The sequence below is a fragment of the Leguminivora glycinivorella genome, chromosome 11 (assembly GCF_023078275.1).
Source record: "Leguminivora glycinivorella isolate SPB_JAAS2020 chromosome 11, LegGlyc_1.1, whole genome shotgun sequence".
NCBI lineage: Eukaryota > Metazoa > Arthropoda > Insecta > Lepidoptera > Tortricidae > Leguminivora > Leguminivora glycinivorella.
Window position 1 is genome coordinate 22,387,617 of NC_062981.1, and position 12,461 is coordinate 22,400,077.

At 39.7% G+C, this 12,461-nt stretch overlaps 1 protein-coding gene across 1 annotated transcript in view; it reads right to left on the reverse strand.

Moving 5' to 3' along the window:
• Nucleotides 1–12,461, reverse strand: part of LOC125230972 (mitochondrial 2-oxoglutarate/malate carrier protein-like) — a 30,158-nt gene that overhangs the window by 11,687 nt on the left and 6,010 nt on the right. Inside the window, exons 2-3 of the mRNA XM_048136292.1 lie at nt 10,888–11,062; nt 9,951–10,169 (exon numbers count right to left, since the gene is read on the reverse strand). Of these exons, the coding sequence (XP_047992249.1) occupies nt 9,951–10,169; nt 10,888–10,967 (299 nt within the window). The 5' untranslated portion in view covers nt 10,968–11,062. The remainder of the gene's footprint in view (nt 1–9,950; nt 10,170–10,887; nt 11,063–12,461) is intronic.

The window sequence follows — 12,461 nt, forward strand, 5'->3', positions numbered from 1 at the left end:
ACAGAATGGCTCCACCCCCGCTCGGTTACCTCACAGTTACCGCCTGTCAAAAACGCTAACAATCGACCTGTCCTATCTCACTCATACAAGCATGGTACGCGTTCACCTACAGGAGCTTAGACTGTGTGCGAGGAACGCGCCTCTTTCTTTGATCGCCAGTGTCCGAGGTGTGGCTAAACTGTGGAATGAACTGTCGCTTGCGGTATTTGCGGACCGATACGACCTTCAAACCTTCAATAAAAGAACGTACACCCATCCTAAATGCCACACACCTCCAACACTTCTGGTGTTTCGGGTGTCCATGGGCAGCAGTGATCGCTTACAATCAGACGACCTGTCTGCTCGTGTGCCTCCTATCGTATAAAAAAAATCGATTCCAATGGAATCAAGTGACACATTACACTCAACAAGCACGGATCCAAGTTCGTGCCCGGGGAGGGGGGCACAATGGACCCCCCCCCCCCCCGATCCGCGCATGTTATGAAATCATTACATAATTAGCACTTATCAACTCACGCACAATGACCCGTCTCTCATAGACTAAGTGCGGAAACTAGAGGCCATTAGTGCGGTTTTGTTTCACGGCAAACATGCATTGTCCAGGGTGGCTAGCCGAATGGCACAATCGCTCACGAAACGCTCACGAAACGAAGCGCTAGTAGATATCTATCTCTATCGCGCTTGCGTATTGGCGCGACAGAGCCAGCGGCGTATCGCTTTCGTTTGGCGTCGGAGAAATGCCATTCGGCTACGGGGCCTGTGTCGCTATCATGAGTATTAGCTTTAGGGCCACTTGCACCAACGAAAATGAAGGGTTAACCCACCATTTTATATGGACAGATGACAGGCCACTAACCATGAGTTAAGTGGTTGGTGCAAGTGAGACTTACAGAACAGAGTAAATCTATAAATATATCCAAAGATCTATCATGCAGATTAAATAATTACATTTATCAAAAACCTCTAACTTTATTATTCTTTTAGATTTAGTTATTTTACATTTGTTTTATGCAGTTGTTAAAAAATAAATGAATATTTATTAATTGCACTGTTTTAGATAGGTAATTGTGAAGGTAATATTTCTTTTTGAAGCGATATTTAGTTGTTTATCTAGTTGCTAAAGTATTTAGGCTGGCAAATACTTTAGTATCGGAATACCCCAGAGGGTTCAGTCCGTGAAAGTCAGACATACAAAAAAAAACCGGCCAAAAGCGTGTCGGGCCACGCTCAGTGTAGGGTTCCGTAGTTTTCCGTATTTTTCTCAAAACCTACTGAACCTATCAAGTTCAAAACAATTTTCCTAGAAAGTCTTTATAAAGTTCTACTTTAGTGATTTTTTTCATGTTTTTTAAACATATGGTTTAAAAGTTAGAGGGGGGGGACGCACTTTTTTTTCCTTTAGGAGCGATTATTTCCGAAACTATTAATATTATCTAAAAACAATCTTAGTAAACCCTTATTCATTTTTAAATACCTACCCAACAATATATCACACGTTGGGGTTGGAATGAAAAAAAATATCAGCCCCCACTTTACATGTAGGGGGGGTACCCTAATTAAACATTTTTTTCAATTTTTTATTTTTGCACTTTGTTAGCGTGATTGATATACATATTGGTACCAAATTTCAGCTTTCTAGTGCTAACGGTTACTGAGATTATCCGCGGACGGACGGACGGACGGACGGACGGACGGACGGACGGACAGACAGACATGGCGAAACTATAAGGGTTCCTAGTTGACTACGGAACCCTAAAAACCTCTAGCTTTATTATTCTTTTAGATTTAGTTATTTTGCATTTGTTTTATGCAGTTGTTAAAAAATAAATGAATAAGTTTTTGTTAATTACACTGTTTTAGATATGTAATTGTGAAGGTAATATTTCTTTTTGAAGCGATATTTAGTTGTTTATCTAGTTGCTAAAGTATTTAGGCTGGCAAATACTTTAGTATCGGAATACCCTAGAGGGTTCAGTCCGTGAAAGTCAGACATACAAAAAAAACACCCTTCGATCGAACTATATAGCTTAGGGAATAGGGTCCTATTAGGACTTAACACATATCCTATTCGGTCTAATACACTGATCATAAATCATGTCTGTGGCAAATGGATGGCAAGACGTATGACACGACTATGAATGAACCTGCCTTCTTTTGTGCTAAAATATAGCTTTTTTTGACATGATATATTGTGCATGAAATTCTCCATTGTGGTTTCCCGGATCGGAAAAAGTTGTTTTCGTAAACGGCCTCATAGACCAATGCCATCTTGTAGATGGCCGTTGTAGTGATCGGGATACGTCAGCAGATTCTGAGAATAGACGGAACGGACGGACGGACAAACGCGGCACTGATTTACGTATTTATAGAAATAGGTGCCGCGGCGTTTATGATTGACTGCATAATTTTAAACATCTCAATTTAAAATAGTTATGACTGTCAAAATAATGTGTTTTTTTTTGTAATTGTGCATTAATTTTTTTAGAATTGTGAGGTACCTGCTTGCATTATTTCGAATTTACTGCATACAATATAATTATAAAATACCTATAAGTATAAAATTGTAAATAAGACCCAACGTGGATAGGGGAAACAAAGAGACTGTGTCGTAACTTTTCGTCTTCCACCCGCAAAACTCAATAAATGTGCAGTCAACCAATTGGAACCCTAGGCCACTGTAGAACTATGTCATAGCAAGGACGATTATAAAGGACCAGCAGAGTCCATACTAAATACCGTACCCCGTTGGCAGCCGTAAATCTATGTCACTAGATGTCACTAAGAGTGTCATTTGAATAAAAATGTCGTTTTTTTTTTAAAATACGCACGCGGTAGTTCAACGGCATTACAAGTGATACAGTGAAAAGTATATAGATGACGCTAGGGGCCCGTGTCATGTTTCAGTCCCTGTTTACAACGCAAGCCATCGTTCTTATTTTGAATTATGACAATCATGCAAAAGAGTACCATACTGTCAAATTTTCTGTCTCTTTCATTTTGAGCGTGACGTCAATGATTAGTAATATTACTTTCAATATATTTAAAATTTAGATTTTAATGAGGCCATTTCGAACGGTGTTTATGATAGATAATATATCATGTTGACAATCAATCTGCTGACCGTCTCGCTCATACCAATCCTATCCTATATTTGAACGAGTGCGACCGAAACAGTTGAGTATTATTGAAGATTTTTGAATGTCTAAAATCTTATTGGTAGTTGTCGAAAACCCGCTTTTTCCATAAAGTGTTGGCGCGACGTCAAGTGGGTGATAGGCGTACGAGCAAGTACGCGTTGGATGGTCGACTACTATGCGCAGCGGTTTTTACGCGTACTTACGGTGACACACAATCGAAAAAGGTCGTCGAGCCATTAAGTACGCATACCTGCTCGTATCGTACGTTTATCACCCACTTCAGACTGCGTTTCGATCGGCGTTTAGCGACAATGATTATCAGCTCGGCTTCATGGCTTTACGAACCTTAGCTCGGACCATCGAATATGAAACTTATAAACTTCTTTATACACAAGGGTATAAAGAAGTTTATAACCAGGTGCTCCATGACAGCACCGCTACACTTCAACGGCCAAGTCACACAACATCCATACTAATATTTTAAATGGGAAAGTGTGTGTGTCTGTTTGTTTGTCCATCTTTCACGGCAAAACGGAGCGACGTATTGACGTGATTTTTTAAGTGGAGATAGTTGAAGGGATGGAAAGTGACATAGGCTACTTTTTGTCTCTTTTTATATCCCCCCACTTCCTTAGAATGGAGGATGGAAGTTTGTGGAGAGATTTTCGAATTTAACGCGAGCGAAGCCGCGGGCAAAGGCTAGGTAACTATAATTATAAAGAAATCGCAGTAAGGAACTTTATGTAGATTTCATTACTTTTTAGAGATAATAAAACAAGCAGCTCCATCGAGACGGCTATTTTTTACAGAATGTTTTTGGTGGGATATACATAGGCATAGGTATATAACACTAACAAGGTATCTATTGTCTTAGTCCGTTTTCACATTATCCGATCCGATATCGGATGTCGGAAGGATTTAAATGGAAAAAATCCAAGATAGCGCCTGTAATGTATGGGGTATCAGTCCTACATCCGATATCGGATCGGATAATGTGAAAACGCATTTAGTCTCATTAATTATTACTTATGTCAGAGTTTTACTAATTATTTCCTTTTATTCATTTATTATCTCAATTTAGGTTTATACGAGTACCAAACGAGTAGTATACGAGTAGAAAATATATTACCAAAACAATACAAACTATCATTAATTTATTATAAAAACGTAATCCAAAGTGCCACACCTGGCGGCCTAACTATCCGCGTTGTGTCCAAGACGAAGCCTGACCGACGAAGCTAGCAAGTCTCTCTACATGTTAGCTGAAATACTGTCAAACCATTCACTGTGATTACTCAGATTATTATAAGCAAAATGATCTTCGAATGAACTTTCTGGACAATTGAGATGCATGGGCGCAGTCGAAATCAGCTCGCCCCTTCAGCCGTGTCCCGTTGAAAATCGGAAAGATTCTTTTCCTTAGCACATTTAATGTTTACAAATTGGATTCGCCTTCTGTCACCTAAACTGGTAATTTTAGGTATGAGGTCATTGGTCATACAATTATTAATTTATACAGTTATTAATTCTGTATCTCTACTCGCATTGCTGCTGCGATTCTAAAATATTTAATATCCATATATTATGAATATTCAATAAATCATACAATGACATTTGTGATGTGACATGGATGTCAGATGTCACATCTGTTGGCACAATGATTGCGTTTTGTTGAACGTATTTGAGCTCAACATATAGGTTTATTATCACTAAGTATATTATATTAATGAACAACGAAACGGATGTGACATTTTCCTAGTCCACCAACGTCATCTAGTCATTTTATTTGGCAATAATTAGACAACATGCGAACAAACTTAGCCAGCGAAGCGATCACAACTACGTCGAGGCCGACCAAAAAATATAATTTGTAAAAATTGTGTTTTGAGCCAATATTTTGATATTAAAATAAAGTTTTTTGATAGTTATTCATAGTATAATATAAAAACAAGTAAAAATATGTGTGAAAATATGTTTTTTTCCACTCCCGGGTTACGAAACAACGCCATCTAGTTTTAAAGCAAAAACTAAGCTTTTTTCAGGGGTACGCTTTTTTGTATGGGCTATATCAGTCTAGTATTAAATGGTCCTTGGTCATAGTGACGTTATAAATCAGATTGTAAGATATCTCTTACTGCTTGTCACTTTGACATGGTTGTAGAGTGGCCTAGGGTTCCAATTGGTTGACTATACAGTCAGCCAAGAAAGTGGTTTACCACTTTTCGACTCTATTTCAAACACCTAATGTCGAAACGAAAAGTGGTAAACCACTTTTTTGGCTGACTGTACGAACGTTTTATTTCATTTCCATGATAATAGTACGCCGAAAGACTGTAGACAGTGTAGCTGTAGATATCTAAATTGGTCAAAACAGTGTACATTTAGACACCAGAAGCATATGATGAAGAATGGTCAGTTGACCTTCGCTTTGAGCGTTAACCAGAGCCATTGCTATGGCATCTCATGGTGACACAAACTGTTATCAACTTACATCTAATTGGCTAAGGCCACGCTTCGAACTTAGCGATACTTGAAAACAGTGGTATTTTTCAAATGTTGCTATTCACGATTTCAGTCAGTAATTTTTATAAAGCCGGCCAGCGTGCGCAGCCGAATGCACAAACGCTCACGAAACGCTCAAGATAATAACTCTTTCGTAGCTATCTATCTCTATCGCTCTTGCGTATTGGCGCGACAGAGCCAGACTACCTTTCGCGGCGTTTCGTTTTCGTTTCGCGTCGCAGAAATGCCTTTCGGCTATACGGGGTCTGGTCGTGGCAGTCTTCGTAGCCTACTAATATATGGTCGCCTAGAAATAGAGGACAAAATATTGTGTTTCACTCAGTGGCCAAATTTGTTAAAGCTACGTGCCCGGAAACCCTCGCAAGGCTCAAGATTCCACATTCTGAACCACTCGCTGCGCTCGGGGTTCAATATTGGAATGCTCGGGTATCAATGTAGGTACATGCGGTTAAACAAATATTTTGCCCCCTTGTAAAACAAATCTTCGAGATTCAATTCAATAGAGAACTAGAAATCGCTCTCGCTACCTCCTCGCTCGACTCAAGGCCACAGATTAGTGAAGCTCTAATGTTACATATCTGTTACGTTGTTTATTTGTAATCTACAAACATCTGAATATACAGAGCATACCATAGCTGCGTGATCGATGTACGAATTATACGATTATAGCGATAATGAATGGCGAAAATAGCGATAGTGATTTTGAAGTTTTTAATAGAATAGGATTAAATATGCAGCGAAAACCAGTATTTTGGATAAGATTAACAAAATTTGTTTATCATTTATTATTTGATCATCATTTAATGATGTTTCGAAAGCACTTAGCAACAATAGAAATGGGTGAAACAAAGTCTTTATCTATTTAAAATATTTTTTTAAACGGCAAATACATGTTCGACATGTTTCGTTTCGATTTATTTTCAGAGGACCCTTTTCAAAGAATAACCTGTACTTAGATCACTACAAATACTTACTTAGTCTAATTGAGCATTTCTTTTTTTTTTGCCACTTTTATGAAGTGTGATATTTTTAATATGCTATTTCTACTCAGAATTACTAGCTTTTTCAATCCTAGTAGTTAAAAAAATTGTCCCATACGATTTTTTCTTATTTTGTTACCATTTTCCGTACATGTTGTATGGGGTAACAAAAGAGGAATGTAACAGAAATGTATGGAAATTATGGGACACTTTTTGTCTCCCAGTGAGATTGAAAGTAGGTACCTACTCGTGATTCTGAGTACAATTGACCTAAAATTCCCTAAAACAATCAAAATTTTTTTATTGGCAAAAAAAAAGAAATGCTCAATTGCTCTTTTTTGAAGCTATTTTTGTTTTTAGCAATAGTAGAATAATGATATTAACTTATCCTAATGGTGTACCTAATGATGATAATGAATCGACCACGAACACTGTAAAAAGTTCGAAATGTCGGGATGTATCTATTATATTATAACTGTTATAAATTCATTACACGCGATACAATCCCATTTCAGTTTATTTCATGACTAACTATCGCGCTAACCGAAGACAGTAAAAGTAAACACATATGTATTTTTAACCAACACACAAAACCCGAGTTTCTTGCCAGTCCCATAGTGGATACCCTCCTTCAACTGAGGGAATGAAATTTTCCCGAGGCTGAGGCGTAGGGTTAGAGCCGACGTAGCTTCATTTGACTTTCATAAACGCATTGTAATATGGATGGATTGAAGGGTAGTGGAAGGCCTGAAAACATGGATGGACTGTGTGATGAATGATGAGAGTGAATGGAAGACCTGATGATGAAATGCATTGTAATGTGCCTATTTGAAAAATAAATCATCTTTATCTTTAACATTCCCTCTAGCACAAGTTGCCTTGTCGCGCGCGAGTCCATACTTGAAGTCGCGCTTGATGCGCGCGACAAGGCAAGTTGTGCTAAAGGATTAGACTGACATTTCGCTACATACTTTTGATTTTTGATGCTGACTGCGTACCATACTGCTTACTTATAAAGTACGAGTATGTACATACTTACATAGTGCTACATTATCAACACACGTCATATGTTTGGTTGCAAGTAAAAATATAGACTTATGCAACGGAAACGGCCTTGGATGCAAAATTCATCACAAGTACAAGATTACGTATTGATGTAAATTATTAATGAAATTACGAGTACATACAAAACTGTCCAGTCAGATTTTTATGTGAATATGTATCAATGAGGAAAATACCTATAAATACTTATTTCTTATAGTTATTCAATAATTTTCTTTAGACAATATAATTTTCTTTAGACAATAAAAGGGCGATTCCCTTTAATAGCATGTAACTAATACATAATATATGACTGAAATTAATGTATTCCAGCAAATACATTACATAATGAAAATGAATGAATAAAAAACTAAAAAATGATTTATAAACATCTTGATAGTGGCATTGAATGGATTAAGACAAACCTTGCGCGGATCCAGGGCGGTCATCATCATCATGAACGATATTTGTGAGTGTACTCTGGAAAACGTCCCACTTTGTCGATTGCTATAAAGCCACTTTGTCAGCATATTCATATAAATATACAAGTAAATCTCGCCTTAATGATAACCGACAGAGTGGGACGTTTTAATAAACACACTCACATTTGTTAATATTTCGGGTTTTGACCTATTGACATCAGCAATGTTTTGAGAGACTTTGCTGTACTGAACAGTTACATAATACAATATAATGGATTATTGATGCAAGTAAAATTTAATTTTTATGACGTGTTAACGGATTATCGATTAACTTTAACTTCCGTTAAATTTGTCGAAATGTATCGCTTTAACGATTAACGAAGTTAACTTTTTTAGTAACGGATTAACAAAGTTAACTATTTGATTAACGGTGCCCAGCTATACTTGGATACAGTAATCTTTCTTAAAATGTGTTCTTTAAATTTGTTAAATAGTTATCTAGTCGGTTCTTAAACTGGTTGATATTCAGTGCTGAGGTCACGTCTTCTGGTAATTTGTTTCATATGTTAATTACATACATACATACAATCACGCCTGTATCCCATAAAGGGGTAGGCAGAACACATGAAACTACTAAAGCTTCAGTGCCACTCTTGGCAAATAAGGGGTTGAAACATCGACCTACAATAGGGACTGAGCTCACACTTTTTTTGCCATACTAAATTGAACCTTATCACCGGCGCATAAAGGCGTTCTTGACAGACTAGCAAAAGTGTGTCCACATGAGAGGGTCAAAGTTGGGGCTGGTGTCCCTCTCGCACGTGTGACCAGTGTTAAAAAATTACTATAGTAGTAGTATTTTTACCTGTATGATAACTAAGGTTATAAACTTCTTAAATTATTTTCGTATTATATCGAGGCAAGGGTATTAATACCTTGTAACGAATTGGGAAGTCATTATTATGAAGCCATAAAACCAAAAAATTGCGCAATTATTAAAAATTTTTAATTGGGTATTAGTAGATTTGGTAGTAACTTTGAATATTGACTGGTATCCCCAAATGATGACAGTGATGACGTCATTCAAATGATTTTGATAGTGGTAATAAGTGCGAGAGGGACACCAGCCCCAACTTTAACCTCTCATGTGGACACACTTTTTGGCCTAACTACTCATTCTGGTTTAATTATAATTCTGTGGGTTGAAAGAAAACGAAACTGTGACATTGCAGTGACAGGTTGCCAGCCTCTCGTCTTCGCCACAATTTAACCCATATCCCATAGTCGCCTTCTACGACACCCACGGAAAGAAAGGGGGTGGTGAAATTCTTAACCCGTCACCACACAGGCCATATGTTAATTGTTAGTCAAAAGCTTGTGAATGTGTGTAATTTTTGTTTCTAATAATAAAAATCCCTGTCTAAAATACTTACCGTCTCGCTCGAATCTAGAGCAGAGCCCAACTGGGGTAGTACCTCCGCCTTACAGAAGACCGCAGCCAAATAGCACTAGACCCTACTCATAGTGTTGTGTTCCTGTCGGTGAGTAAGGCTGCCAGAGCTCAGCGAGGGTGCGGTGTGCTGATGACGGGAGGACTTACGGAACTAACTTGTTCCGTCTATTGTCCTTTGAGTCGTCGGCAACCCGAACCCTCCTAGGAGCTTGTACACTCCTTTTTGCTGTGTACTTAACACAGCAAAAGGGAGTGTACAAGTTTCTAATGGGATGGCAACGCGCATGTGACACTGTTTGAGTTGCAGGCGTCCATAGGTTACGGTGACCGCTTTACATCAGGCGGGCCGTATGCTTGTTTGCCACCGACGTAGTATAAAAAAAAAAAAACTTACTCTTTATATGTGTCGAAGAGTATATTATAAACACCCAGCCTGGTAGTAGTGTACGTAGCCTGTCGCAACAGGCCAGCGGAGAGGCCAGTGTAGAGCGCCACGAAGCCTTCCCTGGCGACTATCTCTCCGGCTACGGTGAAGGAGGAGCGCCCGCCCCCGCTTAGCTGCATCCGGGTCTTGATGAGGTCCAAAGGCTGGACCACGCAAGTGGCAGCCATGCTGTACACAAATTCATATAGCTTAGTATATCCTAATGCATCACGGTTCCAAAGAAAAGGAAAGCAAAGGCATTTCATATTGACAACCGGTCTGGCCTAGGGGTAGTGACCCTGCCTGCTAAGCCGCGGTCCCGGGTTCGAATACCGGTGAGGGCATATTTATTTGTGTGATGAGCACAGATATTTGTTCCTCAGTCATCGACGTTTTCTATGTATACATATAAAAATAAAAAAAATAAAAAAGCCTTTTATTCTAACTGCATTATTACATTTTTTTTACAATAAATTTTATTTAATTATGCTGGTGCATTAGACCCTTTTTGGGTGAAGGCCTCCTCCATCGATTTTTTTTTTTTTATCAGTGACAAAAAAATTCTTCCAGACAAAAACATTCTTAGTGAATGGAGTATACCTATGCATTATGTAATAGACTATCAATCCATCTGGTTTTATATCGGTTAAAGCGAAAGTACTACTTAAGAGGCAAGGTCGTTAAACTTTCTATAAACGAATTGTGTTTTAGCATATTGATAAGATCGGTTTCGCAATAGTTATCAAAATAAGGACCTTGCCTTTCTAAAAATATAATTAAACCAAAAATCATTCAACGTACAAAAAGATATCACAGAAAACATATGTTTGTTTTGAAACTAGACGCGTTAATGACATTGATTTTGAAATAAAGGACAAATTTAGGTTTCTAATAATATGCACAGTACCCTGCAAGGCCGCCGAAGGCGAACTTGAGACCATTGGGGATATACCGCTCCTTCGGCGGTTCGGCGACGGCTTGGCTCATGGTGTATATTTATCACTTAAATCACAACACTTGTTGTAAGTTTTTATAATAAATTCGATTTAAAACACTGCACGAAAACTTGAAATTGACACTGCCTCCGCCGAGTCCGGTTAATGTACGACCCAGGAATGTACAGCCCAGCAATCGGCGTCCACTTTTTTGGACGCGAATTGCTGGGTCGTACACTGCTGCCCTGTAAAAAGAATGGCTTCGAATTCTCGCCCCGGACCAAGCATGTACAGCCCGAGAATGCTCAACCCAAGAATTCACGACCCAATAATCCGAATCCCTTTAGTGGACGCCGATTACTGGTCGCACATTGTTGGCCCGTACCGAGAATGCTCGACCCATGATTGCTCAACCCAAGAATGTACGACCCAGGAATAGGCGTCCACTTTTCGCTAGCAACCACAGACTATAAAATATTTTTCACATAGAGTGATATTCTAGGGATGGGGTGACGATTTTAAAGTTTACGATTCAATTATGTTGCCATGCGCAAAAAATGAGCAAAAGATATTTCGTTATTTAAGCTAAGAACACACTACGCGGACGTCCGTCGTAAATCGACCGCGGACGGGAATCTGGACAATGGAAATACACATAAAGCTAGGAACACACTACGCGGACGTCCGTCGTGAATCGACCGCGGACGGGAATCTGAACAATGACATTACACATAAAGCTAGGAACATACTACGCGGACGTCCGTCGTAAAACGACCGCGACCGCGACCTATCAGTGTGCACGGAATAAAACATCCAGAGAGCCAGATTTCGATCGGACGTCCGTGCGCTCAAGGCCACGTCCGCGTCCGTCGACCGATAGTTTGCACGGCTACGTGTATTTCCATTGTCCAGATTCCCGTCCGCGGTCGATTTACGACGGACGTCCGCGTAGTGTGTTCCTAGCTTAAAGCTAGGAACATACTACGCGGACGTCCGTCGTAAAACGACCGCGACCGCGACCTATCAGTGTGCACGGAACAAAACATCCAGAGAGCCAGATTTCGATCGGACGTCCGTGCGCTTAAGGCCACGTCCGCGTCCGTCGACCGATAGTTTGCACGGTTGTGTGTATTTCCATTGTCCAGATTGCCGTCCGCGGTCGATTCACGACGGACGTCCGCGTAGTGTGTTCCTAGCTTAACCGTGCAAACTATCGGTCGACGGACGCGGACGTGGCCTTGAGCGCACGGACGTCCGATCGAAATCTAGCTCGCTGGATGTTTTGTTCCGTGCACACTGATCGGTCGCGGTCGCGGTCGATTGACGACGGATGTCCGCGTAGTAAGCAGAATCGGCGGCCAAGGTATACGAGATTATCCCACAGGTTCTGAATGTCCAAACTTTTTGACAATAACAGTACCTACTCATGCTGCAGGGATATCCGAGATTTCAAAACATGTCATTGATTTTACCAGGGAGGTTGCTGCTTTAAAGGCGCAAACTGGCGGCCACTCATCAAAATCAGTTTTTCGTGGTATTCATCGCG